This window comes from Narcine bancroftii, chromosome 4, assembly GCF_036971445.1.
Source record: "Narcine bancroftii isolate sNarBan1 chromosome 4, sNarBan1.hap1, whole genome shotgun sequence".
NCBI classification, from domain to species: Eukaryota; Metazoa; Chordata; class Chondrichthyes; order Torpediniformes; family Narcinidae; genus Narcine; species Narcine bancroftii.
Window position 1 is genome coordinate 173,081,774 of NC_091472.1, and position 27,010 is coordinate 173,108,783.

The following is a 27,010-nucleotide window of genomic DNA, read 5'->3' on the forward strand; positions in this document are numbered from 1 at the left end:
CAGATGCAAACATGGAACGTGCTTCTGGCAACAGATTCCAACAATATGCTGCATTGAAAAGTCTTTCCTTGTGATACTCTTAATTTCATTCTTTTTATTTAGTCCTTGACCCCTCCCATGCAAACAGCTTCTCACTATCCATTCTAGCCAGATCTCCTTTAGATGTCCCTCAGTTTTCTCTTCAAAGAAATCAGTATCAATCTATGCTTGCAATTGTCATCCCTTTTCCAAGAAACTATTCCTGTCAATTGTTGGGAGGCGCAATTAGCACAACACTATTATAGTGCCGGCAACCTGGGTAACCGTACACTTCCTGTAAAGTGGTGACCAAAAGTGAACACTTATTTCAGCTCAGGCCAGACCTACATCTTAAGAGCTTCAGCATGATGTTTCTACTTTTATATTCTGTGGTCTTATTGATAAAGTCTATAAGGTGTATTTTTTTTTTTTTTAAATATTGCAAATGCTGAAATCTGAAAAAAAAAACAGAAAATGCTCGCAATACTCAACAGGCAAGGCAGCATGTACAGAAAAAACATTAGAGCCCAAAGACACTTCAAAGTTATGCATGACTGATTAACTCAAGCTGGCCTCCAACTTGCAATTACATACACATAACCCATTTTCCCCTCAAGCTGGCCTCCAACTTGCAATTACATACACATAACCCAAGTCCCCCTACTCCTAATAGTATCCTTTCTTGTATATAGTCATTTCCCATTTTTTCTCCCAAAATATCCATCACATTTCTCTGCATGAAACTCCATCCTGCTGCAGTACCCACCTGCTTCGATCCTGCTGCAGTGTATCACTGCCTTTGCAGTTTATATAGCATTACAAGACACATCATCGTCAAATTTATAAATTATTGCTTGCAAATTCAAGACTACTTCCTTTAATATAGGTAAAAAATCTATGGGTCTTGCACCAATTCCTGGATAAACCACTATTTCTCTGGTCCAAAAAGGACAACCATTCACCATCACCCTTTATTGCTTGGCCAACTTCATACTGATGCAATCAATGTTTCTTTTGTGTCACATGATTCAAGTTTACGGAGGAGCTTATAACACACCTTCTCAAAAGCTTGTGGTTGCCCTGTGTCACAGCAAGAGAAAGAAGGAGCTTGATTTGAGTGGCATCCAGTTGGGAAACAGTTTACTTATTCACACACATGTGCATTTTAAACATTCCTCTCAGGAACCCCCACACAGTTTGCCCTGCAGTCAGAGTCCTCCCGGTTCCTGATGTCAGCAGTTCAACTTTCTAAGCCAGTTTGAACTGCCCTTGGGTGAGCCACCACAGAAGTGAAATATCCAGCACCTGCACTTGCTCTGGTTGTTTGGGTAGGCCTCCTTGCCTTTGCAGTGTGGGCACTGTTATCGGTCGATCGAGGTCGAGGTGTGCTGGTTTGAGGTGGTCAATGGTGAGTATCTCTTCATGTCTCCCATGTCCAGGATGCAAGTCAAGCCATTGTGGCATACCTCCTTAAATGGCCCCTCATAGGGGCGGTCGTGCGTGCCTTTCTGGACAAATGTCTTCTCACAGCCCTGCAAGTCCTTTGCCATCTAGCGTGTCGTCGTCCCATGGCCATTGTGATGTTTAAATCCGTGCCAGTTTACTAAGCCACTCACGCAGTTTGTTTAAGACCTCTGATGGCTCATCTTCCTCCCTTCAAGCTACTGACACGAACTCTCTAGGCACCGTGAGTGGGGCGCCATATACCAGCTCTGCTGATGAAAACTAGGTGCTTGTTGGGCGCCGTTCGTATGCCAAGCAGCACCCAAGGTAGTTTGTCTGCCCAGCCTGGCCCATGGAGATGTGCCATCAGGGTGGCTTTAAAGTACCCATGGAAGCACTCGACCAGGTCATTTGACTGCAGGTGGTAGGCTGTTGTGCAGTGGAGCTGTGTTCCCAGCAGGCGCAACATTGCGGATGTGAATTGCGGACCTCTATCCAAAATGACGTGGGCCGGGAGGCCAAAACGTGCCACCCAGGTGGAAAATGAGGGCCCGAGCGCATGACTCTGTGGAGGGATCTGCTACGAGAATTGCCTTCAGCCATCTTGTGAACCTATCCGCCGTGGTAACAGGTACCTTGATCCTCTTGACCCTGGTAGAAAGCCAACAATGTCTACACATACATGCTAAAACCTCCACTATGATGCCTGAGGCTGATCTGTGGATACATTGCAAAGGAGTGTTGGATCCCTGGTCCAATGGCGATGTCCTCCAGGTGAAGGCTCAAAACCGGAGTCCTGTATGCCGGGATCTTCGTGTCCTGGCGCTGAGCTTCAGCTCGTGCCGTATAGTCCACCCCCTGAGATAGGGAATGCACTGCTTGCACAGAGGCGCGTGACGGCACATCAGCAACCTCATTGCTCTTCCCGGAGATGTGTGTCATCAAACTCCAAGACACAAGAGAGGTGGCGTTTTTGGCGGGCTGACCTTGGGTCCAACACTTTGGGGAAGCCAAAGGTTAGGGACTTGTGGTCAGTGAAGACAGTTCCCTTCCTTTTGAGAAAATCCTGAAAGTGCTGGATGCCAGGTACAGGGCAAACAGCTCCCCGTCAAAGGCGCTGTATCTGACCTCCAGGGGTCATAGGTGCCAGCTGAAGAACATCAGGGGCTTCCATTGGCTGTCGATGAGCTGTTCCAGGACACCGCTCACCATGAGAGCGGTCGGTACACCCACTTGGGGGTGGACCACAAGTGTGCATTTGCCAGGGCGTCCTTGGTCTTCTCAAATGCCGTTGCCATCTCTTGTGTCCACGTGATCTCCTTAGTTTTGCCAGACATGAGACCAAACAGGGGTTGCAGGATGCGGGCTGCCGAAGGTAAAAAGCAGTGGTAAGCGTTCACCATCCTCACAAATTCTAGTAGATCCTTAACCACGATGGGTCTGGTGAACTGGCAAATGGTTTCCACCTTTGCCGGCAACGGGACGTCGCCGATGTGGATGATGTGGTGCCCTAAGTCTATAGTGGACAACCAGAATTGGCACTTAGCAGGGTTTATCGCAAAGCCGAAACCATGCAGGCAGCGGCAGAGAAGACACAGGTGTTGTAAGTGTTCCTAGCGGGAGCTGCTGGCGATAAGTATGTCGTCCAAGTAAACAAACGAGAACTCCATGTCTCGCCCCACCATGTCCATCAACCATTGGAATGTTTGTGCTGCGTTTTTCAGACCAAATGGCAGCCTGAGAAACTCAGAGTCCGAACTGTGTAATAAGAGCTGTCTTTGGTATCTTGTCTGTGTGCACTGGAATTTGGTGGTACCCACAATGCTAGGTCTATTTTTGAGAAAATGCAAGCCCCGTGCAGGTTGGTAGTAAAATCCTGTACATGGGGCACAGGGTAGCAGTCTGCGGTGGTGGTGTCATTCAGCCTTCTGTAATCACTGCATGGTCTCTCCACTCTCACAACAGGCTTGTCCATGGCCTCCTGCACTGGCAAACCTAGGCCACTGCAAATTGGAGAAACAACACTTAATATTCAGTCTGGGCACTCTCCACTCAGATAGCATTAACATCAACTTCTTTGGTTTCTATTAGCCCCTTCCCTGTGTCTGTCTGTCTCTCTTTCCCTATCCCTGTCTCCTTTCATCCAGCTCCCACCCCCTTCCTTCTCCATTCAATGAGTGTGGGCAGCACGGTTGGCATAGCTGTTAGTGCAACACTGCTACAGTGCCAGCAATTGGGACCAGGGATCAAATCCAATGCTGTTTGAAAGGAGTTTGTATGTTATCCCTGTGTCTTTTTTTGGTTTTCCCCAGCGACTCCAGTTTCCTCCCACCATTCGAAACGTACCAGGGGTTGTTGGTCAATTGAGCAGCATGGGCTCATGGACCGAAATGGCCTGTTACCATGCTGTATATCTAAATAAATAAATCTCCTCCCGCAATCACTTTCCAGCTTTTTTTCCCTTCTGTCCTCCCATGACCTCTTGCCCAAGCCTGTGCTTTTGCATGGCCATGCAACCCAGCACCTCCATCACCCCCCCGCCCCCATCACTTTATTCAGATGCCTGCCCGATTTTTGTTCATACCATAATGAAAGGTTCAGGCCTGAAATGTTGGTTAGATATCTTTGCTTTCTATGGATACCATGTGACCTGCTGAGTTTCTCCTGCACTTATTTTTTTTTAAACTTATTTATTCTAAATGTTTTCACTCCTCTAACTCCAAATCTGTGCCAAAGTATTACTATCAATCGCACATGCTTTAATTTTGCTGAATAATCTCTTGTCTGCCTTCTGAAAGTCCAAACACATCACGTTCATATGTACAGCCTTAGGTATTTTGTAAGTTACAACCAAAAACTATTACCTTCTAAGTGCATTCACTTAATAATAGAATTCAGTGTTTCCTCAACTACTGGTGACAGGCTAATTGATTTACAGTTCCCCACTTCCTTTCCCCATCCTTTTCTTAAACAATGGAGTTCTGCTTGTTGCCTCGCAATTTGAATAAACTGCTCTAAAACTCAAGGAATTTCAGAAGATGACAACCAGCACATTCAGTAGCTTCACAAGAACTACTTTCCAGTCATCAAGACCTTTCAGGTGAATTTCTATCAGCTCCAATTCTGCTTTTATTACAACTGTTGCTTTTCACCATTACTAGGAGGTCTTCAATATATTTCAAGACACACATTTGTTTAATTTTTCAGCCATTTTCTTATTCCCCCATAAGAAATTCTCATTCTGAAAAGTACAATTTTGACTTTAGCTGATCATCTCACTCTATCTCTTCAATTTCATAGACCTAAATTTCTCAAAGACTGTTCTTTTTGGCAACATTACAAGCTTTTTCCTAACATTATTCCTAACAGCCATGGCTGTTTAGATTTTTTTTTGCCTTGAGGAATAAGTTTATTACAACAGCAATTCTTTAAATGTTAGACATTGCTCATTCAGCACAATACTTTTTAATTATTTTAAATTTAAATTTAGACATACAGCACAGTAACAGGCCATTTCGGCCCATGAGCCCGTGTCATATAACCTACAATCACAAGTACGTTTCAAACAGTGGGAGAAAACTGGAGCCCCCAGAAAAAATCCACACAGACTCAGGGAGAACACATGTCCTTACAGACAGTGCAGGATTGTAACCCCAGTCCCAATCACTGGCACTGGAACAGCATTGTGCTAACCATGCCACCCCCTAATGTAGCTTCCCAATTCATTGTAGCCAACTCATGCCTCACACCTTTGCAATTTGTTTTGTTCACATTTAAGAACCAAATCGTTTTTTTTAATATTCTGTTGTGTATAATTGTATGTTATTACAGTATTAATCTTCCCTACAACCAGCAGATTATTAACTCTTTCTTGTTGCACAATACGAGATAGAAACATCATCTGTTTTCTCATTGTTCCTGCAACATACTGATCTAGAAAATCTCTCCTGTACATATTCTGCAAATTCAACCTCCACCTCATTACCCTTAATTTTGTGAGCTCCTATAAGAGTTCAACAGATAAACAAGGTTGGTGAATTTTTGTGCCATTCAGCAAAATCCAAACATCTGCAAATCAATTCTGATGCACATGGAAGGAAACAGTATGCACCTGACAACCCATTGTCCATTTTTGTGGAAAGCAACAAGAAAAGAGCATGACCGTATCCAAAATTACCAAAGACTTCAATCGCCATTTGATTGAAAAGCAGCAAAACCATGCTAATATAACCAATTCTAACCTATTATTTCAAGAGGAAGCCAAACTGCAACAGCCCTGACAGTAACAAAAAAATCATGGCTAGCTCAGGAAAAAGAGGCCCATGTTTCAGCTCTTGCCTGGAGTTTAATATCACATACAAAGCAGAGATGTGTTCACTGAATGTAATTTTTAATGTCAAATCTTCGGGAGGAAAGCTAGAGTAGATCATACAGCAATCAGAAGGAAGGGAAGAGAAAAAACAATTTGCGAATTTTCAGGAAAATCTCAAAACATATATTAAAATCTATTAAGATCTGCAGAAAATATACGAGCAATAAAAACTAATTAATGTACATTTTCCAAAGGGTTAAAGAACAATCTGTGAGCAAATATCAGCAGAAGCATTAATTCTCAACACTTCAACATGTAAACAAGACAACTAAATATGGTACAATATACAATATACCATCATATAAAGCCTGTGACATCAAATTCATATGGGTTTTGAAGAACAAATTCAAGCTGAATTAAGAGGATGTCAGTGAAAACAAAATTAGCTTCTTACTTCACAAGTTCTATCCATTTATTCAGAACACTTCACAGAGCACTGGGATAATGGTCTAATTTTTCAGAAATCTAGGACAATATTAATGGAGGGCATCAAAAAATAAAACCATTAAATGAGTTATAAATCATTACATAGTGACATCATGATGTGTTCTCATTTTATCTTGCTTCTCAATTTCTGAAAAGAAAATGTATTCCTTTGGTGGAAAAATAATCTAAAATGTGGTAGTTAAAGTTTAAGCACGCCCAAGATTAAATATGTACGATACAACAGCCTGCGTTGGTACATACGTAAACTGAGAGATAGGTTGTGCTAGCTGAAGATCTGGCTCCTCATCTTGAACTGCCAATGCCCGTTTATTTCTGCGCAGCTCAAGTGCTTCCTCAATCACAGCCCGAGCCTCTGCTGGATCCACATCCAATGCATGAATGGACATATCGCTGAACACAAAAAATAACACAAATTCAGCAAAGCTCAGAAGTCAATATCTGCATAGGCTAATTTGTTTTTCTACTTATTGCGTTTCACTTTAAATTATCATTGTGAGAAGGAGAAGACCCCATTTAACCCAAAATCAATTGAATAGCCCCACTTTAACAGATTATTTTCTGTCTGCAAGGTCTCAACATATTGCTTTGCTTGCTTGACATGCCTTTAACAAAAATGGGTACAACCTGTGTTTTCAATTCAAATACAAAATAAATTCTCTCATTTTCTTTCTCTCTCTACCCCACCCCCCCCCCCCCCCCCCCCCCGCCCTCCCTCAATGTCAAAAGACATTTGACAATAGATATAATGAATACCAGCTGGGTGTGGTTTTGGTGAATTAAAGTAGTTCAAGAACAGAGAGCAATGAACAGCCACTTCTCAGACTTTTTAAATATTTAATTTTGGGATCCAGAACAAGGCCAGCATTTACCTTGCCCATCCATAATACCAGAGGATCAATGAATGACAAATGACAAAGGGCAAGGAAAGCATACACAAGTGTAGAATGGTAGCAAGGTAGAGAGCAAAGTTGTACATTTAAGGAGGTAAATGTCAATAAAATGGAGAGGGCGAGCTAACTTTAGAATGCTTTCAAGTTCTTCTAAATAGAAACAAGACCCTTAATGCTGAGCATTCAGCATATAATTTTAAAGTTCACAGATAATGAAACAAAAAAAAGGAAACAACTCAGAATATATTAACAGACTTCATAAGGGAACAGACTGATGAACTAGGAAAACATTTTATGAAAAATTTTAAAGCAAAGAATTGAGCAGGACCTAGAAAGTGTTTGCACACAATTTTTTGACATTGGTTAGACATGTTGAAAAGCTTGTTAAAAATGTTCCTGTGGCGGCACACCACTAGGCAGGCATGTAATCCACGTGGCGGGGCAGCCGGCCAAAATGGCGCCGTCAGGGGTTTCCTCTTCTTCTCAGCACAGAGCTCAGAAGCCCGCGCTGGGAGACCACGTGACGCCCGGTGACGTCAGCGCCCCTCAGCACGGTTCTCAGCCAGGTCCGGGCTGGGAGTACAAGTCCAGCCCAGCAGCCTGCAATAAATCAGTTCTGCTCACTGAGCTCGACCCGTCTGGTTGTGTGTTCTTTCAGTAAGTGTAGCTGCCGCTACAATTGGTGAACCCCGACTGGTTCAAACATCTTTGAACCCATCATGAGCAAACCTGGGATCAGTGCTATAGCCATCAAGCTGCCCGACTTCTGGGTTCAGGAGCCGGAGACCTAGTTCAGTCACGCGGAGGTTCAGTTTCACCTCCGCCAGATTTCATTTGACACAACCAAATTCTACCATGTGGTCACCGCCCTGGACCAGGCCACCGCCAAACGCGTGCTGCACCTCGGTCAGCACCCACCCGCCGAAGACAGATACAAGACCATCAAGTGAATGCTCACTGGATCCCTTGGACTATCCAGGCGCCAACCCATGGGTGATTACATCAGCTGCCCACTCTTCGAGCACATTTTCCTCGACCATCTTCCTAAGGACATCCAGCCGTTTCTGGCCCAAGAGAGCTTTACCGACCCGAGGAAGGTTGCTCAGAAGGCCCAAGAGCTATGGCTTGAGCGATTCCCAGAGGGCTTGTTGGTCTAGCACAGGGGTGTCAAACTCAAATTCACGAAGGGCCAAAATTAAAAACTTGGACTAAGTCGAGGGCCGAACTAAATATTTATTGAAAATTTTCAACAACATCTGCATGTTCTCTTCTTTCAACATATGTAATGTTAAACTTTTTCTTATTAAAATAAATGTTTAATAATAGTTTTGGATAAACTCTTTCATTGTCATTGGCCCATTTCCTTTAGTGTCTGAAACCGTGCACATGACGAGTCAATGAGGGATGATTAAAGCAGTGGTCTTCAAACTTTTTCTTTCCACCCACAGACCACCTTAAGCAATCCCTTACTAATCACAGAGCACCAATGGCACAGGGACGCGAGTGGAAAGAAAAAGGTTGAGAACTGGTGTATTGTGGTAACTCCACATCTGATTAGGTTAATTGTTAGGCAAGTGGTCAGAGAAGGACCGCCCCCCCACCCCACCCCAAGAAAGCCTTAAATCACAGGAACAAAATAAGCTTCCGTCTCACTGCTCCCAATCTTACACACAGTCCTGATGTGGAATGTGGGGTCGCAGCTCCACCTTCACCCGAGTTCAGGTGCTGTCTGTGTGGAGTTTGTACGCTCTCCCCTTGTCTTGGACCAACAGGTCGGTATCCTGACAAAGGCACCCGAACCCCCCCCGTTGAAACGCCGGCGTCCGGGGCGGTGGAGGAATTGGCTGAGAAGAGCGCGTTGCTCCCACCCCCCTCCCATGGTTGGAGAGGGATTAAACTGCGATCTCACGACGCCGGGATCGTCTCCAACAAAAGGAGCAGGAGGCAGGGTCCGCCGCGCACGGAGCGAGGGGGAAGGCATCGCCAACGAGACGTTCGGTCCGGCGTCGCCGCTGAAGCACAGACCCAGCGAGGATGGTCCCCAAGTCCAGCCGCGTCTGTGTGTCCGGGAGCCGGGCGGGCTGAGTGTGGCGCTCCGATTCCCGGGATTCGGGATTCTGAGATCCCTCCACACCTCCGGCGTCTTCGTTTTCACCTTCAGTGTGCTTGCGCTATACTGGCGCGGCAGCCAGCGGGCCAACTCTAATATTTATTTAATATGATCTTGTGGGCCAAATATAATTATATCACAGGCTAAATTTGGCCCGCGGGCCAGAGTTTGACATGTGTGGTCTAGCAGGTCACGTGACATGAGCATGACCATGACAAGCCCACCCCAGGCGCTGCGGTAGAGCATCCGGCCCCTGCAGGGGCCACTAAGAGCATAATCAGAGGCACGGCATCCGCTCCAGGCCTCTGCTTCTACCACCAGCACTGGGGAGCCAAGGCTCAGAAGTGTTGTCAGCCCTGCTCATTCCAGGGAATCGAGCAGGCCAGCCACTGTTAATGGCTGCTGTGGCTGGCCAAGGACACAGCCTCCTCTACCTGGGGACTCAGCCAGTGGTTCCTCGTAAATACTGGGGCCCAGATCAGCGTCATCCTGGCCACAACCATCGAGTCCAGGAAACGACCTCGAGGACCTCCCCTCCGTGTGGCTAACTCAACAGAGATCCAGACTTATGGAGACAAGACGGTCCACTTCCAGATCGGCCGACGAAAATTCTCGTGGAGGTTCACCGTCTCGTCCCTTCCGACCGCCATCCTGGGTGCCGACTTCCTCCTCGCCCACGGGCTTCTGGACGACATTCAGGGTAGGTGCCTGGTGGGCACCTGTACTTTCCAGGCCGTTCGCCTCAATGCCTCCCGCACAGAGCAGCCGCAGATGGCCATGATCAGCACGCCCAGAGAAGAGTTCCAGCGAATCCTGGACAAATTTCTGACCCTCCTCAAGCCGCAGTTCTCCGCTGCCTCACTGCGCCACGGCATGTTCCATCACATCCCCACCCAGGGCCCACTGGTTCATGCCAAGGCACGCCAGCTCCCACCTGACAAGCTCCAGGTGATGAAGGAGGAGTTTCTGCATCTGTTGGAGCTGGGGATCATTCGGCGGTCCAACAGCCCGTGGGCCTCACCGCTCCACCTGGTCCCGAAAGCCTCCGGCAGCTGGTGCCCCTGCGGAGACCATCGACGGCTCAACGAGGCGACAGTTCCTGACCATTACCCCACCCCTCACATCAAGGACTTTACGGCCAACCTGCATAGTGCAAGGGTTTTCTCCAAGGTTGACCTGGTGCACGGGTATCACCAAATCCTGGTGCACCCTGAGGGCATACCAAAGACGGCCATCATCACCCCCTTCGGCTTGTTCGAATTCCTTCGCATGCCGTTCAGGCTCAAGAACATTGCTCAGACCTTCCAGCACCTCATGGACTCAGTGGGCAGGGACCTGGATTTCATCTTCATTTACTTAGATGACATCCTCGTTGCCAGCAGGGATTTGGCGCAACACAAGGCCCACCTGCGCACCCTCTTCTCCCGGCTGGCCGACCTCAGCCTCACCATGAACCCAGCCAAGTGCCAGTTTGGGAAAGAATCCATGCAGTTCCTGGGCCATACCATCACGGCCAAGGGAGCCACGCCAGCCGCTATGAAGGTCGCCGCTATCAAGGAGTTCCCACGTCCGGACAATCTCAAGGAGGCTGCAGGAGTTCACGGGTATGGTCAACTTCTACAACCAATTCATCCTGGGAGCTGCGCGCATCATGCAGCTGCTATTCACCCTCATCGCAGCCAAGCACAAAATGCTCACCTGGACCCCAGAGGCCTGCAGCGCATTCGAGGACACCAAGGATGCCGTTGCGAAGGCTACCATGCTTGCCCACCCGCACAACGACTTGCACATGGCACTCTCCATCGATGCCTCTGCCACAGCCATTGGCGCCTCTGCCACAGCCGTCAGCACCGTCCTGGAGCAGCAGGTGAACGGACAATGGAAGCCGCTGGCATTCTTCAGCTGGCTTCTCCGCCCACCAGACCACAAGTATAGCGCTTTTGACTGTGAGTTACTGGGCATGTACCTGGCGGTGCGGCATTTCTGCTATTTCTTGGAGGGGAGGACTTTTACCATCTTCACTAACCACAAACCCCTCACCCAGGCACTCGCGATGGCAAAGGAAGGACCCCTGGTCGGCCCGCCAACAGCATCACCTCTCCTTCGTGTTGGAGTTTACCACCAACATTCGGCACAAGTCGGGGAAGGACAACATGGTTGCCAATGCACTTTCACGACTGCCCATCTGCACGCTGACGCCCGGCCTCGACTTCAACCAGCTTGTCCGGGGCTAGAAGTCCGACGAGGAGACGCGAGCCTTCAGGACAGTCTGCTGTTCCGGGACCTCCCGACTGAGCGGCGGAAGAACCGTCCAGTGCGATGTCTCACGTGGACATAGTCGGGTCCTTACCCATTTCCCAGGGCAACCATTACCTATTCACGGTGGTGAACCGCACCACTCATTGGCCCGAGGTGATCCCGATGCCGGACACCTCCATGGGCTCCAGCTCCCAAGCGCTGTTGCACAGTTGGGTCAACCAGTTCGGCGTTCCAAATCACCTCACCAGCGATCGGGGCGCCCAGTTCACCTCTGCGCTCTGGGCAAAGCTCACCAACAGGTTGGAGATTGAGCTACACCACACCATGGCCTATCACCCGCAGGCCAATAGGCTGGTTGAGCATCTGCACTGCCACCTTAAGTCGGCACATAGCCCGCCTTACCAGTCCCGACTGGGTGAACGAATTGCCTTGGGTGCTCCTGGGCATCTACATAACACCCAAGGAGGATCGGCAGGTGTCATCAGCTGAGCTGGTCTACGGCGCACCGCTGGCACTTCCTGGTGATTTCATCAACGCGCCTCACAACCCCCAGCAGTCACCACACAAGCTGTTTCTCCACCTCTGGGCCCACTTGGACTCCTTCACACCCCCACCACTGCCAAGTCACGACACACGGCCATCTCATGTTCCCAGCGAGCTGCTTTCCGCAGAGTATGTTTTTATTCAGTGGGGCCTGCCCGCGGCACCTCTGCAGAGTCCTTACGAGGGGCCATACAAGGTTGTCCAGCGTTCAGGGTCTGCGTTCACGCTGGACATCGGCGGCAGGCTGGAACTATTTACTGTGGGCAGGCTGAAGCCAGAGGACCTCGACCCCACTGAACCAATAATTGTGGCCCAGCCCAAGAAGCTAAAAAGGACATTGGCAATGGGTTCATGTTCTGGCCCAGCCCGCGATCTGCTTCCGCAGCCCATGCCAGATGAACCACTCTGCCACCATCTGGACCGTGGACCTGATGGATGGGTGCGAAAGGTCGTGGGTGTGATGGAAGACTTGCCTGCGCCACTGCTGGGGAACCACTGGCCACGGGGTTCTGGGGGGGGTTGTGTGGTGGCTCATCACAAGGCAGGCGAACCGGCCCCATTTGTAATCCGCTTGTAATCCACACGGCGGGGCAGCCAGCCAAAATGGCGCCAACAGGGGTTTCCCATTCTTCTCAACACAGGGCTCAGAAGCCCGCGATGGGGGACCACGTGATGCCCAGGTGACGTCATGCCCCTCAGCGTGGTTCTCAGCCAGGTCTGGGCTGGGAGTATGTTCAGCCCAGCAGCCTGCAATAAATCAGTTCTGCTCACTGAGCTCAACCTGTCTGGTTGTGTGCTCTTTCAGTAGCAGTGTAGCTGCCACTATATTCTGTCGATTTTATAAACAGAAGCATAGTTTTTTTTTAAATGGACAATTATGCTGGGCCTTGATAAGATTCTAGTAAATTCCTTGACCACGTTGTGTCCAATTCGGAGCATCACATTTGAGGAAAATTGTCCAGGCCTTAGAATGCGTTGAGAAGAGATTGAAGAGAATGGCAGCAGGGTCAAAAGTTTTCAATCTCAGAGACCAGATAAAGTGTGGTGGTTCTTCTTTTGGTGCAGAGATGTTACAGGAAGATTTGCTACTGTTTAAAATTACGAAGAGTTTCCATTATCTGAAGTTCTGGCAACTAAGAGACACTAATTCAATACAATTGACAAAAGAACCAGAGATGACAAGACTTAAAAAGGAAAATTATTCCATTGTGGTTCAAATTTTAAGCAGTGCCAATAAAAAAAGTCTCAAATAAAAACTAGTCAAACTCAAAAGGGAACAATTGGCATGAAAGAGCCTCGGGATCAGGATCATTTAGATAATTATTTCAAAAAGCAATTTCAGGGAGAGAAACAGCACAGAAATAACCTTGTCCCATGCTAACTTGTTCTATAGTTTCAGAAACCAAGTCCACTGCAAAACAAACCATTTTGTTTCTATAGAGAAACAACTGCCAAAACAAAATCTGAAAACATTTCATGCAGAGAAACCTGAAATTTCTAGGTACCACAGAACAGCTGAGTTATATACACAGCAAGGAAAGGAAATGGTAGTCAAAAAAAATGTCTTGCATTGTCTGGGTTTTGAAACAGAAATCAATAAATATTCACCAAATACTTGAAAGTTGCAAAGTATTCAAACTTGTCTTAAAACATGATGCTAGAGTTGCAACAATCCTCAAAAAATATTTGTAGGTATTTAACCTCCATCTGAGTGTATTATAGCAAGGCGTTATTTAGATGAACATACATGCACGCCACCTCAATTCATTCAACTTGTCTCTTTCCTTAGCTACAACCCCAAGGCTGCTTCTTACTGTTAGCATGTGCTCCTCCCCTTCCCTCCTCTCCTACATTTTTATTAGAGTGTCTGCCTGTTGTTTTTTCTTATTCCTGATGATTGGCCCAGGCCCAAAATATTTGTTTCCTTTAACTTCCCATGAATGCTGTGTGACCTGCTGATTTTCTCCAGCACATCTGTGTATTGCCTTTGACCCCAGCATTTGCAGATTTTCTTGTTCAATTTCGTGCTTAGTCCCCGACACTGGTCCCTGAGCACATGTGATTGCATTGCTATATTTGGTTCCAACTCTAACTACAAATTTGCTAATAAAACCACTGCTATTGGCCAAATTATTGGAAGTGGTGATCAAGAATCCAGTTGACTGGTGCCAGAAATACAATCTTGCTCTCAATGTCACCAAGACCAAGGAACTTATTATTGATTTAAGGAAAGAGAGGCTGAGGAACCAAACACCAGTTCATATTGATGGGATGGAGATGGAGAGGGTTAGAACCTTTAACTTCCCATTGTCCATTTTTCAGAGGACCTCTCTTGGAGTCAGCACATCGAGGCAACTGTGAAAGCACACCAATGTCAGTACTTTCAAAGGAGTCTGAAATGTCGTCACATACACCATCTAACTTTTACAGGTGCAGTGTGCAAAGTATACATCATAGGCTCTGACCTCCAACCCACTGAAAGCATCTATGTGGCATGCTGCCTTAATCAGGCAGCCAACATCACAAAGGACCCCTATTATCCTTCACAATCCCTTCTCACTGCTACCTTCAGGCCTCAAGACTAACACCTTTAAGTTCAAGAACAGTTCCTTTCCTACAGCAAACAGATTCTTGAACTTCCCTGATGCACTAACCAGGACCTGCTCCAACACCTCAAAAGGACTGTTTGCACTATTGTGAGTGACTTTTTTTTATTTGCACAAGGATAATTATGAATATTTATTATCTATCTTTTATGTCTATTTATTGGCTTTCAGTTCAATTAAGTATTTAGCATATAGCTGTTTTATAGATTTTTTTTTAAACAAACCTGTTCAGCTCCAGAAAAAATAATCGGTGCATTTGTACATTGTACAATGTATATACATTTTGGCAGTTTCCGCAAAGCAGGACGTCAAGCGCTGAAGAGCTGGCTCTGAATGGGCAACTAAAGCGGCATCATCTGCAAAGAGTAGTTCACGGACAAGTTTCTCTTGTGTCTTGGTGTGAGCTTGCAGGCGCCTCAGATTGAAGAGACTGCCATCCGTGCGGTACCGGATGTAAACAGCGTCTTCATTGTTGGGGTCTTTCATGGCTTGGTTCAGCATCATGCTGAAGAAGATTGAAAAGAGGGTTGGTGCGAGAACACAGCCTTGCTTCACGCCATTGTTAATGGAGAAGGGTTCAGAGAGCTCATTGCTGTATCTGACCCGACCTTGTTGGTTTTCGTGCAGTTGGATAATCATGTTGAGGAACTTTGGGGGACATCCGATGCGCTCTAGTATTTGCCAAAGCCCTTTCCTGCTCACGGTGTCGAAGGCTTTGGTGAGGTCAACAAAGGTGATGTAGAGTCCTTTGTTTTGTTCTCTACACTTTTCTTGGAGCTGTCTGAGGGCAAAGACCATGTCAGTGGTTCCTCTGTTAGCGCGAAAGCCGCACTGTGATTCTGGGAGAATATTCTCAGCGACACTAGGTATTATTCTATTTAGTAGAATCCTAGCGAAGATTTTGCCTGCAATGGAGAGCAACGTGATTCCCCTGTAGTCAGCCTGAAGAAAACTGAGGTCCTCCATCAGCCAGCTCCCCACCATGACTACCAGCCCCCCCACATCTCCATCGGGCACACAAAACTCAAAACGGTCAACCAGTTTACCTATCTCGGCTGCACCATTTCATCAGATGCAAGGATCGACAATGAGATAGACAACAGACTCGCCAAGGCAAATAGCGCCTTTGGAAGACTACACAAAAGAGTCTGGAAAAACAACCAACTGAAAAACCTCACAAAGATAAGCGTATACAGAGCCGTTGTCATACCCACACTCCTGTTCGGCTCCGAATCATGGGTCCTCTACCGGCACCACCTACGGCTCCTAGAACGCTTCCACCAGCGTTGTCTCCGCTCCATCCTCAACATCCATTGGAGCGCTCACACCCCTAACGTCGAGGTACTCGAGATGGCAGAGGTCGACAGCATCGAGTCCACGCTGCTGAAGATCCAGCTGCGCTGGGTGGGTCACGTCTCCAGAATGGAGGACCATCGCCTTCCCAAGATCGTATTATATGGCGAGCTCTCCACTGGCCACCGTGACAGAGGTGCACCAAAGAAAAGGTACAAGGACTGCCTAAAGAAATCTCTTGGTGCCTGCCACATTGACCACCGCCAGTGGGCTGATAACGCCTCAAACCGTGCATCTTGGCGCCTCACAGTTTGGCGGGCAGCAGCCTCCTTTGAAGAAGACCGCAGAGCCCACCTCACTGACAAAAGGCAAAGGAGGAAAAACCCAACACCCAACCCCAACCAACCAATTTTCCCTTGCAACCGCTGCAATCGTGTCTGCCTGTCCCGCATCGGACTGGTCAGCCACAAACGAGCCTGCAGCTGACGTGGACTTTTTACCCCCTCCATAAATCTTCGTCCGCGAAGCCAAGCCAAAGAAGAATGTATATACCAATAAACTCATTATCAGCTCTCTATTTAGCACATGTAGGTGCTCTCCTCTTCCTTGTCCATTTTAATTTTTCATTTATACTAGCCTCTCTTTCAATTTCTTGAAAACATTACAACCACCCCATCATTTTAGCATCATCTGGTCTGCCACCATTATCTCACTAACTTGCCATGCCTTCTCGTCACCCAACAATGAATTCCAACATGCTGCACTCCCTTTGCTGTGCCATTTTCACTGCTATTTTTTATCATTTGGTCTCTATTCTGCTGCTCCTCCCTTGCTGTCCATTCTCTCTGCCTCATTATCCCTTTCTATCAATCAATCTCTCATCGACTCTCCCCCTCCCTTTGCATATTCTCACTCCTTCATCCATTTCCAATTACTTAATCCTCATTTTCCCCATCACATTCTTTCTTTCACATGCACAAAATATCTGTTGCTCCAAACATAGAATTCCTGTTTGAATTTGCACTTTTTTTTCATTCCTCATGCATCATAATTATGAAGGCATTTACCCATAGATCTAAAAATGTAATTATGAATAATACATCTTATACTGAAAATAGATTTACAATGGTGCAAACCTCAATATTCTCTATTATAATAAGCAAAATAGAAATATTATGCAAGTGCAATTTTGCTTCCATGTTCATTAAAAGATAAAAGCCTACCATTTCAAGAACATACGAAATGAATCCTTTCTCAAGCAAGGCTGTTCTTCATATATTTTCTCTTTCAAAACTAAGCCCTTGCTGTACCGGCAGTCTTTCTCCAAAGCTTTGCATATGTAATAAAGACAATCTGAAATGAGAAAACAATGAGACTTCATGCACTTGGTTTTAAATAAAGCAGTTTGTTAAACCATCTCCACTCATTATGTCCACTTTAAGTGGCTTTATAATTATCTGCTTGAAATTAAAAAAACAATTAACTTTGCAATGTAATGTTGCATTTTTGCTTTGAATTATCCTTAAACCAAGCATGGTAGTCAACAAGAGGATTATATTATGATTGTTCTACAACACGAAAGTAGATTAAACCAACAATGTACACGTACATAATCATTAAATAGTTTTGAAAAAAAGTTTTCAAAGATGATTGTTCCACAAGACTTGAAAAGCTGGTTCTCAAAATTTTCAAGTTAGCCTGTTGAAGAAAGTTTTAAGTAAAAATTTTAACCTGAGGATCAGTAATACAAGGCACCTCATCTTCAGCTACCTTCTTAGATATTCTTCCTCTCCATAGTTGCAACACCACTTGCAGGTTGGAGCAGCATGCTGAAACAAGTCATGAAAGACCTCAACAAATGAAGACGCTGTTTACATCCGGTACCGCACGGATGGCAGTCTCTTCAATCTGAGGCGCCTGCAAGCTCACACCAAGACACAAGAGAAACTTGTCCGTGAACTACTCTTTGCAGTCGATGCCGCTTTAGTTGCCCATTCAGAGCCAGCTCTTCAGCGCTTGACGTCCTGTTTTGCGGAAACTGCCAAAATGTTTGGCCTGGAAGTCAGCCTGAAGAAAACTGAGGTCCTCCATCAGCCAGCTCCCCACCATGACTACCAGCCCCCCCACATCTCCATCGGGCACACATAAGTCAAAACAGTCAACCAGTTTACCTATCTCGGCTGCACCATTTCATCGGATGCAAGGATCGACAATGAGATAGACAACAGACTCAACAAGGCAAATAGCACCTTTGGAAGACTACACAAAAGAGTCTGGAAAAACAACCAACTGAAAAACCTCACAAAGATTAGTGTATACAGAGCCGTTGTCATACCCACACTCCTGTTCGGCTCCGAAACATGGGTCCTCTACCGACATCACCTACGGCTCCTAGAACGCTTCCACCAGCGTTGTCTCCGCTCCATCCTCAACATTCATTGGAGCGACTTAATCTCCAACATCGAAGTTCTCGAGATGGCAGAGGCCGACAGCATTGAATCCACGCTGCTGAAGACCAAACTGCGCTGGGTAGATCACGTCTCCAGAATGGAGGACTATCGCCTTCCCAAGATCGTGTTATATGGCGAGCTCTCCACTGGCCACCGAGACAGAGGTGCACCAAAGAAGAGGTACAAGGACTGCCTAAAGAAATCTCTTGGTGCCTGCCACATTGACCACCGCCAGTGGGCTGATATCGCCTCAAACCGTGCATCTTGGCGCCTCACAGTTCGGCGGGCAGCAACCTCCTTTGAAGAAGACCGCAGAGCCCGCCTCACTGACAAAAGACAAAGGAGGAAAAACCCAACACCCAACCCCAACCAACCAATTTTCCCTTGCAACCGTGTCTGCCTGTCCCGCATCGGACTTGTCAGCCACAAACGAGCCTGCAGCTGACGTGGACATTACCCCTCCATAAATCTTCGTCCGCGAAGCCAAGCCAAAGAAGAATGATAACTGCAGGAACCAAAAATGCTTTTCTCTCATTCTGATTTTTATAAGAATGCATTGTCAGCTTGGTTTAATATGATTTTTGGGTTTTTTTTAAATTTAGATATATAGCATGGTAACAGGCTCTTCCAGCCACAAGCTCACACCACTCAAATATACCCATGTGACTAATTAACCTACAAATCCTATGTGTCTTTGGAAAGTGGAAAGAAACCAGAGCACCTGGAGAAAGTCACACACACATGGGAAGAACATACAAATTCTGTTCAGAAAGCAGCGGATTCGAACCCGGATCACTGGCACTATAATAGCATTGTGCTACCCCCTGTACGTTAACGATGCCGCCTGAATCTTCTGTGATGAAGAGGTTGAAAATCCACTGAAGACATTTTCAAACAAAACATATTCACATGAAGCAATTCTGTATTGTTCCCTTCTTTGTCCAGACCGACTTCAGTAGGAGGCTCAATGGTTGAAGCAAATTCACATTAAAGTTTATCAGATTCTGTACAGACAATTTTCGTATGGACAGCCAACTTGCAGTAAAAATGTGTTTTTTAAAAATTATAGTCTAGTCCAATGGCTTTTAGTCTTTATACATCAGGGACAAACAGCAATTATTCACTGGCCACAGGATCGTTCCTGACTGGAACTGCAAATAAGGGTCCAGTTGCTGACTGCATCACAGTATGATGCAAACCAGAGGTCATGGGTTAAGAGTTAAAGGGAAAAGATTTAGGGGGAATATGAGAGGGGAACTTCTTCGCTCAGAGAATGGTGAGTGTGGAACGAGCTGTTAGCTGAAGTGGTGAAAGTGGGCTCAATTTTAACATTTTAGAAGAATTTGGACGTTCATGGATGGGAGGGATATGGAGGCCTATGGTTTGGGTAGAGGTCAGTGGGTCGAGGCAGAAAAGTAGTTTGGTACAGACTAGAAAGACCAAAGGGCCTGTTTCTGGGCTGTAATGTTCTAGTCTCACAGGATCCATAGGAGGTAAAGATATCAAACCGACATTTCGGACCAGAGCCTTTCAAGGTTCAAAACACTCTTATAACTGGGAACAGTGGGCAGCGTCACAACACCAATAGGATCCTAGAAGTGGTTAATTCTTTACAGTTTGCATCCTTCAAAACCAAAAGATCCTCATCAAATAATTCCATGAAGATGGATACAAAGAGGTCTGAATGCAGATCTACACATTTATAACCCCACAAACTGAACCCCAGGCTCATTTTATTATTCTCTAAGGAACAGGACATTAATTATGATCTATTAAATCTACATCAATGTGCCAGTGCATTAGGGAAAAAGGAATGGCTGAAAGCAGCTTGCAAGATTGAATGAGCAAAAGGGGCTCAATCTGAATCCTGCTGTTAATGTTAAACATTAAGTGAGAAATGTGCTTTAAAAACATAACGACCAAAGGCAGCAGCCTCAAATTCTTATTCCATCACGATTGCGCAGGATGATTTGTGTGTATAAAATGACAAACTGTACAGTGCTCTCCTTAATGTTTGGGACAAAAACACATTTTTCCTCATTTGCAACTGTGCTCCACAATTTTAAATTTGTAATCAAATGAATCACATGTGATTAATGTGCACATTCCATATTTTAAAGGTTTGACCATATAGAAATTATAGCATTTTCATACATCGTCCCCTCATTTCAGGGCATTATGATATTTGGGACATAGCAATGGTATGTATATTAACGTAGTTCTGCTTAGAACTTTGTTGCATATCCCTTGCATGCAATGGCTGCTTGAAGTCTGCCATTCACAGACATCACCAGGTGCTGAGTATTTTCTCTGCTGATCCTCTGCCAGGCCTCTACTTCAGCTCTTGCATGTTTTAGGATTTAGGGCAGGTCCACCATTGCTCGATGCGTCATGACGTCACCGGTAGAAGGTAGATCAGTTGTCCCTTTGTGTTTTCAGCATATTGGAGGGTAAGTTCAATTGTATTTAGATCAGGAGACTGACTTCGCCATTCACGAATTTTCCAGTTTTTAGCTTGAAAACTCCTTTATTGCTTGAGCAGTATGTTTTGCATCATTGTCTTGCTCAAGAATGAAGCACTGTCCAATGAGTTTGGAGGCATTTGCTCCAACCTGAGCAAATCAGATGTTTCTATGCATTTTGCTATTGCCATCAGCAGTTACATGATCAATGAAAATAAATGTGCCAGTACCTGTGGCAGCCGTACATGCCCAGTCCATAACACCACCACCACATTTCACAGATGAGGTGGTATGCTTTGGATCTTGGGCAGTTCCTTTACACCACCACACTTTGCTCTTGCTATCACTGATACTGGTTAAACTTCGTATCATCAGTCCACAAGATCTTTTTCCAGAATTCTGCAGACTGTTAAGCCCCTTTCACACCTGCCAGTGATCCTACGAATCAAACACCAATCAGCCTTTAAAGTGGCAAGTGTGAAAGCAAAATCTGCTCAACACCGGCATCAGATGACATTATCTCACACCAGGGATTGCGGGCCTCGACCCCTAGTACAATCCCCAGTGTCTGCAGATGCTGACATTGAGATCAGGCAAGTGTGAAACAGGCAACTGCATTCCAGGCACTTCCTATTAAAGGTAGAACAGATAAGTGTCGGGGATAAACCCTCGCAAGTGTGAAAGCGTTCAGTATCCTAGTTAGGAATGGTCTAGTGCGAAAGGCCAAACCCCCATTCCTATCCTGGGACACTGAACGGCCAATTTACTGAAATGCAAATGTGAGAGGAGCTTCAAATACTTATTGGCAAACTGTAATCTGACTATCCTATTTCTATGGCTAACTAGTGGTTTGCACCTGTATTTCTACTCATGAAGTCTTCTGTTGACAGTAGTCATTAGCTCCTTTCACACTTGCATCCCACTAAATTGCCCAGTGTCCTGGAATAGGAATGTGGCTTTTCACACTTGACCACTCTGAACTGGGACAATGAAAGCCATCCCCAGAGTTAAGACTGATCTACCTTCTACCGGTGACGTCATGACGCATCGAGCAATGGTGGACCTGCCCTAAATCCTGATCAATGTATTATGGTCTTATATTTGAACAAAATTATAACATAATTAAACTTTATGTACAACACAGTATGAGGCCTTCAGCTCTTGTTGTTCTTGTGTCGACCTATATAAACCTTTATAAGGGACCGTGCGAAAGTGCTAGCAATAAATAGCAATAGTGGACAATTTTTTATTTTAAACAGGGTGAGAAAGTTGGTAGCACTTTAGCACACTATTTATACAGCATGGGAAAGTTTGTAGCACTATAGCACATAATTTATATAGTGTGGGAACGTTGGTAGCACTATCGCATACAATTTATAAATACTGTGGGAAAAAGTAATGGCAGACCTGCCCTTCCAGAATTCTATGTGGCAGAGAAAGGGCTGTATGCAATGGCTGCATGCATGGAGGGGTTACTCCGCTGCACAGCATTCAGGGAAGTCAGGTCCGCCATTGCTTTTTCCCCCAGTTTTTATAAATTGCGCATGAAAGCTCTACCAATGTTCCCACATTATTTAAAAATTGTCCGCTATTGCTATTTATTGCTATTTCCTCTCTCTCCCATTGTGGACTTTCCCATCGCAAAGTTTATACCTTCATTTTAATCTTTTCTTCCTTCACTTTCCTGCACCCACGCAAAAACTTGGGTCATTTCAATTGCATGATTGCAATGCTGGCATCTGCAGACACCGGGGATTGCACTAGGGGTCAAGGCCATTAATCCAAAGTATAAGATGATATCATCTGACGCTGCCGTTGAGCTGATTTTGCTTTCACACTAGACACTTTAATAGCCGAATGGCTGTTAATTCCTGGGATCACTGGCAAGTGTGAAAGGGGCTAATGACACATTCATGCCTGCCTCCTCAAGAGTGTTTCAGATCTGTTGAAGAGGCATTTGGGGACTTTTCTTCATTATGATAATTCTTCGGTCATCAGCAGTGGAGGTCTTCCTTGGCCTACCAGTCCCTTTGTGATTACTGAGCTCATCAGTATGCTCTTTCTTCTTAACGATGTTCTAAACTGTTGGTTTTAGTAATCCTAAAGTTGGGTGATGTTTATTCTTGTTTTTCAGCCTCATAATGGGTTCTTTGACTTTCATTGGCATAACCCTGGTCCTCATGTTGAAAAATGGTGACAAGAGACTTCAAAGGTGATCAAAAGCTTAGAAGCAACCCAAGCTCTCTTATACCTCCACCAATGAAGCAATTAAACACACCCAAGAAATCACAACACTGTGAAGCCAAATGTCCCAAATATTATGGTGCCCTGAAATGGGCGAACTATGCATAAAAAGTGCTCTAATTTCTACATGGTCAAACTAAAATGTACCCAAAAACTCTTTAATAAAATTTGGAATGTGCACTTTAAAATCACGTGTGAATTGCTTGATTACAAATTTAAAAGTGCACAGCACAGGGACAAATAAAGGAAATAAGTCTTTGTCCCAAATATCTTGGAGAACACTGTACTTAAAGTTACTAATTGTATAAGCTAGTTTACACATCTGCCACACACGATATTAAATCATCACAATGACAACTTAACAAAATAAGAGTTTCAGAAAGGCAGGAACAGTGGATGCCAACGTGTCTATGGGGGCTGGAGTTGTTGGCATAGGAGAGAATAACAACATTGATTTGTTCATCAGTCCATCACAAATTTGGAGGATTTTGCACTGATGGTGTTTTTGAAGGTGTTGTGGGCTGTCCAGGTCTGAGAAGCATTTGGTAGCTGGGATTATTGCCCCCTGAAGACCAGATCTTAATCTTCAAACCGGACAGGATGTTAAAATTTAATGAAGAGCAAGTGACATGGGCTAAAATGATTAACTATCCACCGGCAATACTCATAATGATCACTTCACCATCAGTCAACATTAAAATTAGTATCTGCCTTAGCTGCAAATGAAGACAAACAAAAGCCTGAAGCATCTACCGTTGAGGGCGTCAAGAGTATCAAGTTCCTTGGTGTGCACTTGGCGGAGAATCTCACCTGGTCCAAAGCCAAGAAAGCCCAGCAGCACCTCTACTTCCTGCAAAGGCTGAGGAAAGTTCATCTCCCACCCTCCATCCTCACTACATTCTACAGAGGATGTATTGAGAGCATTCAGAGCAATTGCATCACCACCTAGCTTGGAAGCTGTACCACTTCAGACCATATGACCAGCAGAGGATAGTGAGGTCAGTGGAAAAGATCACTGGGGGCTCTCTTCCTACCATGATGATTATCTACAACACACGATGCACGTGGAAAGTAATAAACTTTATGAAGGTCTTCACACACCCCTCATGTAAACTTTTCTCCCTTCTGCCATCTGGTAGGAGGTTCATCCAGATTGGGCAAGTCTTTTCCCCCAAGCCTTCAGAGTCCTAAATTCCCAGAACGTATGTAATGTACCATGGACTTTTATTGTATATGTCTGAAAATTTAACTTCTATTTTAACTTATATTCATGTAAATCTGCTTCGTGGTCCTAGAGAAACACCATCTCATCTTTACCAGAAAGACAAAGGTGAGGGACATGGGAAATTAGGAATGATGAAACATCAGAATAATTTAATTAAAACTTTAAAATTTTCAAAACAAGTTCCAAAAATCTTACTTTATTAAAAATATGCACAGACCTTCTCTACAAAGTAAACCTAAAAAGAATCTGAAATTATAAATCTAACTCCAGAACAAGTTCAGATTAAGCAAAATTAAACAAGAATATTAAACCATTCAGCAAGAATCCACACAAGTGCTCAGGAAAAGACTTCAAGCAGGAATGCAAATTGTCTGAAATTTTTAAAAAATCATTCTAAAAATTGAGGTAAATTTTATTTTTTGGTTACTCTTTCTCTCCCTGCACAATTCACAGGATGTATTGTATTAAAATGTAACCTTCTGAGCCACATTTTGTTCTCCAAAAGACTGACAAATCATTACAAATGGCTCAGAAGCTGACTGTTTCTTCGCTAATACATCAATCTTTATAGGCAGGCCTAGAAATTAATGGCAGCCATACTGCCCTGAAATCCAAGTATAAACCTGTCCAATTCTCATACCTACTCCTTCCAACAAAGGTTACAGCAATCATCAATGATCAGATTACATTCACTGTGCAAGGGCAATAAACTGCATTTTAAATACCATTCTAATGATGGAAAGCACAGCTAATAAATTCAGTCTATGAACTTGAGAGACTTCAACTTACTGGTGTAATCACTAAGTGTGTAGAGTACAGTGATAAGATTATCCAGGCATGGCCAATGATCAGCATTACACTTCAGTCCTTCTTCAAAAGCATGGCGAGCCAGTGGAACTCTAATCAATTTTAGTGCCACTCTTCCTATTTTATACCAGAGGTTTACATCAGTAGAATCCAACATTACAGCCTGTGAGAGGGAATCATTGGAAATATTAATTCAGCAAGTTCAATAATGCAAACGCAGAAGTATTAGCAAATGAGCCAAAAAATTCTTTTTTTTTTAAATCAATTTAAAACTGATAGTAATGCCAGTGCATTGAGGAAAGTGGGCAGACCAAATATGGTACCAACATGTAGTCGTACCCACACCACTTCTCCAAAGCATTCTGATGCTGCAAAAAACAGACACAAAAACCTGTTGCACATCAAGCACAAGTGGGGAGAAGAGAAAGGGAAAAGAACAAAGGACAAGAGCAGAACATTTATGAACAGCATTACATTTTGCACTGGCCCTTATTACAAGTTGAAGGTAGCAACAACGGTTGGGAGTGAGAGGCTGCAAGAATTTTGGGGGGAGAAAATGGGCACCAAGGCTGTCAAGATCTACCAAAGAAAATGAGCCACCATTTTACTACCAAAGTCAAAAAGTTAAGATTTCACTTTTGAATTAATTTTCTCACATCCACATCTATTTCTTTCACTTTTACATTTATTTTGCTCCTTACCTCCAAATAAAATTCCATTGCTGTACTTGGGTCATCCTTTTGGGATGCCAAACTGGCCAAGTTTTTATACGTCGAGTACTTCAGCATTAACCCTGGGTGCTTTAAACCTTCATTCTCATCACCTGATAAAATGGCCTAAGGAAATAAATGATCAGAGCATTAGTGTGTACTATCAGGGTGCACAGCTCCAATCGCAAGAGCCAGGTGACTCATTAGGCCAAAAGTCATTAGTTCAGAACAAAAACTGATGCATTAGAGGGCTTGAATGATACAATCAGAGGGAAATTTTGACATTTTGAACAGCCTTCGTAACACTTATTGGTCTCAAACTGATAAAAAAAATAGATGGGGAGTCAAGGGAGAGGATACTGGCAAGACAATTTTGTGCAAGGTTCCCACTTCCACAGGATGAATTCAAGAAATTATGTACTGATGCCCACTCATAACTTAAGAACCAGCAACAATCTGCCATTATTATGTAGCATTAGATGGGCCACCAAAGATTCTCCAAAGATTTTCTGGGTGGGTCTAGTCCAGGCTAAAGCCACAGGTTTATAGGCAATAGAAACAAAAGACAAATGCTGGAATTTAGAACAAAAACAGAATGCTGGATAAACACAGAAGGCCAAGCATATTTGTGGAGGAAATAATATGCTGATGTTTTGGGTCAATACCCTGCATCAAGGACTAAGAAGTTAGCATTTGAGAGGAAGGGGAGTGGGACAGAGGCTGGTCAGCGATAGGTAGAACTGAAAAACCGTCAGAGTGTATTATTACTATAATCACAGCATCTGCTGACTTTCATGTTTCACTCTTTTATAATAACCCCGTTGTTCAAAATTTGGTTTAAACCCTTGATGACTGATTCAAGTGCTCATCTGGACACATCATAAATGCAATCATCATCCCAGTTTCAAACACGCCCTCAGGCAGTGCATTCCACTTACCACTGCAGCCAACCATTCTCAACCTTTTTTGGTTATGGCCCCCTTTGCACTCTGTTCAAAATTTATGCTCCCACCCCCCCCCCCCCCACCACCTGCCTGTGAAGCAGTCAAGTTTAGTTGGTTTCTTCCATACTTTTTTCCCACCAATTATATAAAAAAGAAAAAATTATGATTTCAATCTGTGGCCTCCCTT

The 27,010-nt window shown here is 44.8% G+C and overlaps 1 protein-coding gene across 10 annotated transcripts in view; it reads right to left on the reverse strand.

Moving 5' to 3' along the window:
• LOC138761237 (calcineurin-binding protein cabin-1-like) overlaps nt 1-27,010 on the reverse strand; it is a 200,181-nt gene that overhangs the window by 154,366 nt on the left and 18,805 nt on the right. For 9 of the 10 annotated variants that reach the window (XM_069933028.1, XM_069933032.1, XM_069933027.1 and 6 more), the window contains exons 4-7: nt 25,871-26,005; nt 25,152-25,332; nt 17,205-17,334; nt 6,521-6,670 (exon numbers count right to left, since the gene is read on the reverse strand). In XM_069933028.1, the coding sequence (XP_069789129.1) occupies nt 6,521-6,670; nt 17,205-17,334; nt 25,152-25,332; nt 25,871-26,005 (596 nt within the window). Of the gene's footprint in view, nt 1-1,075; nt 1,809-6,520; nt 6,671-17,204; nt 17,335-25,151; nt 25,333-25,870; nt 26,006-27,010 lie in introns of those variants that run through there. The other variant, XM_069933034.1, reaches the window with a different exon arrangement.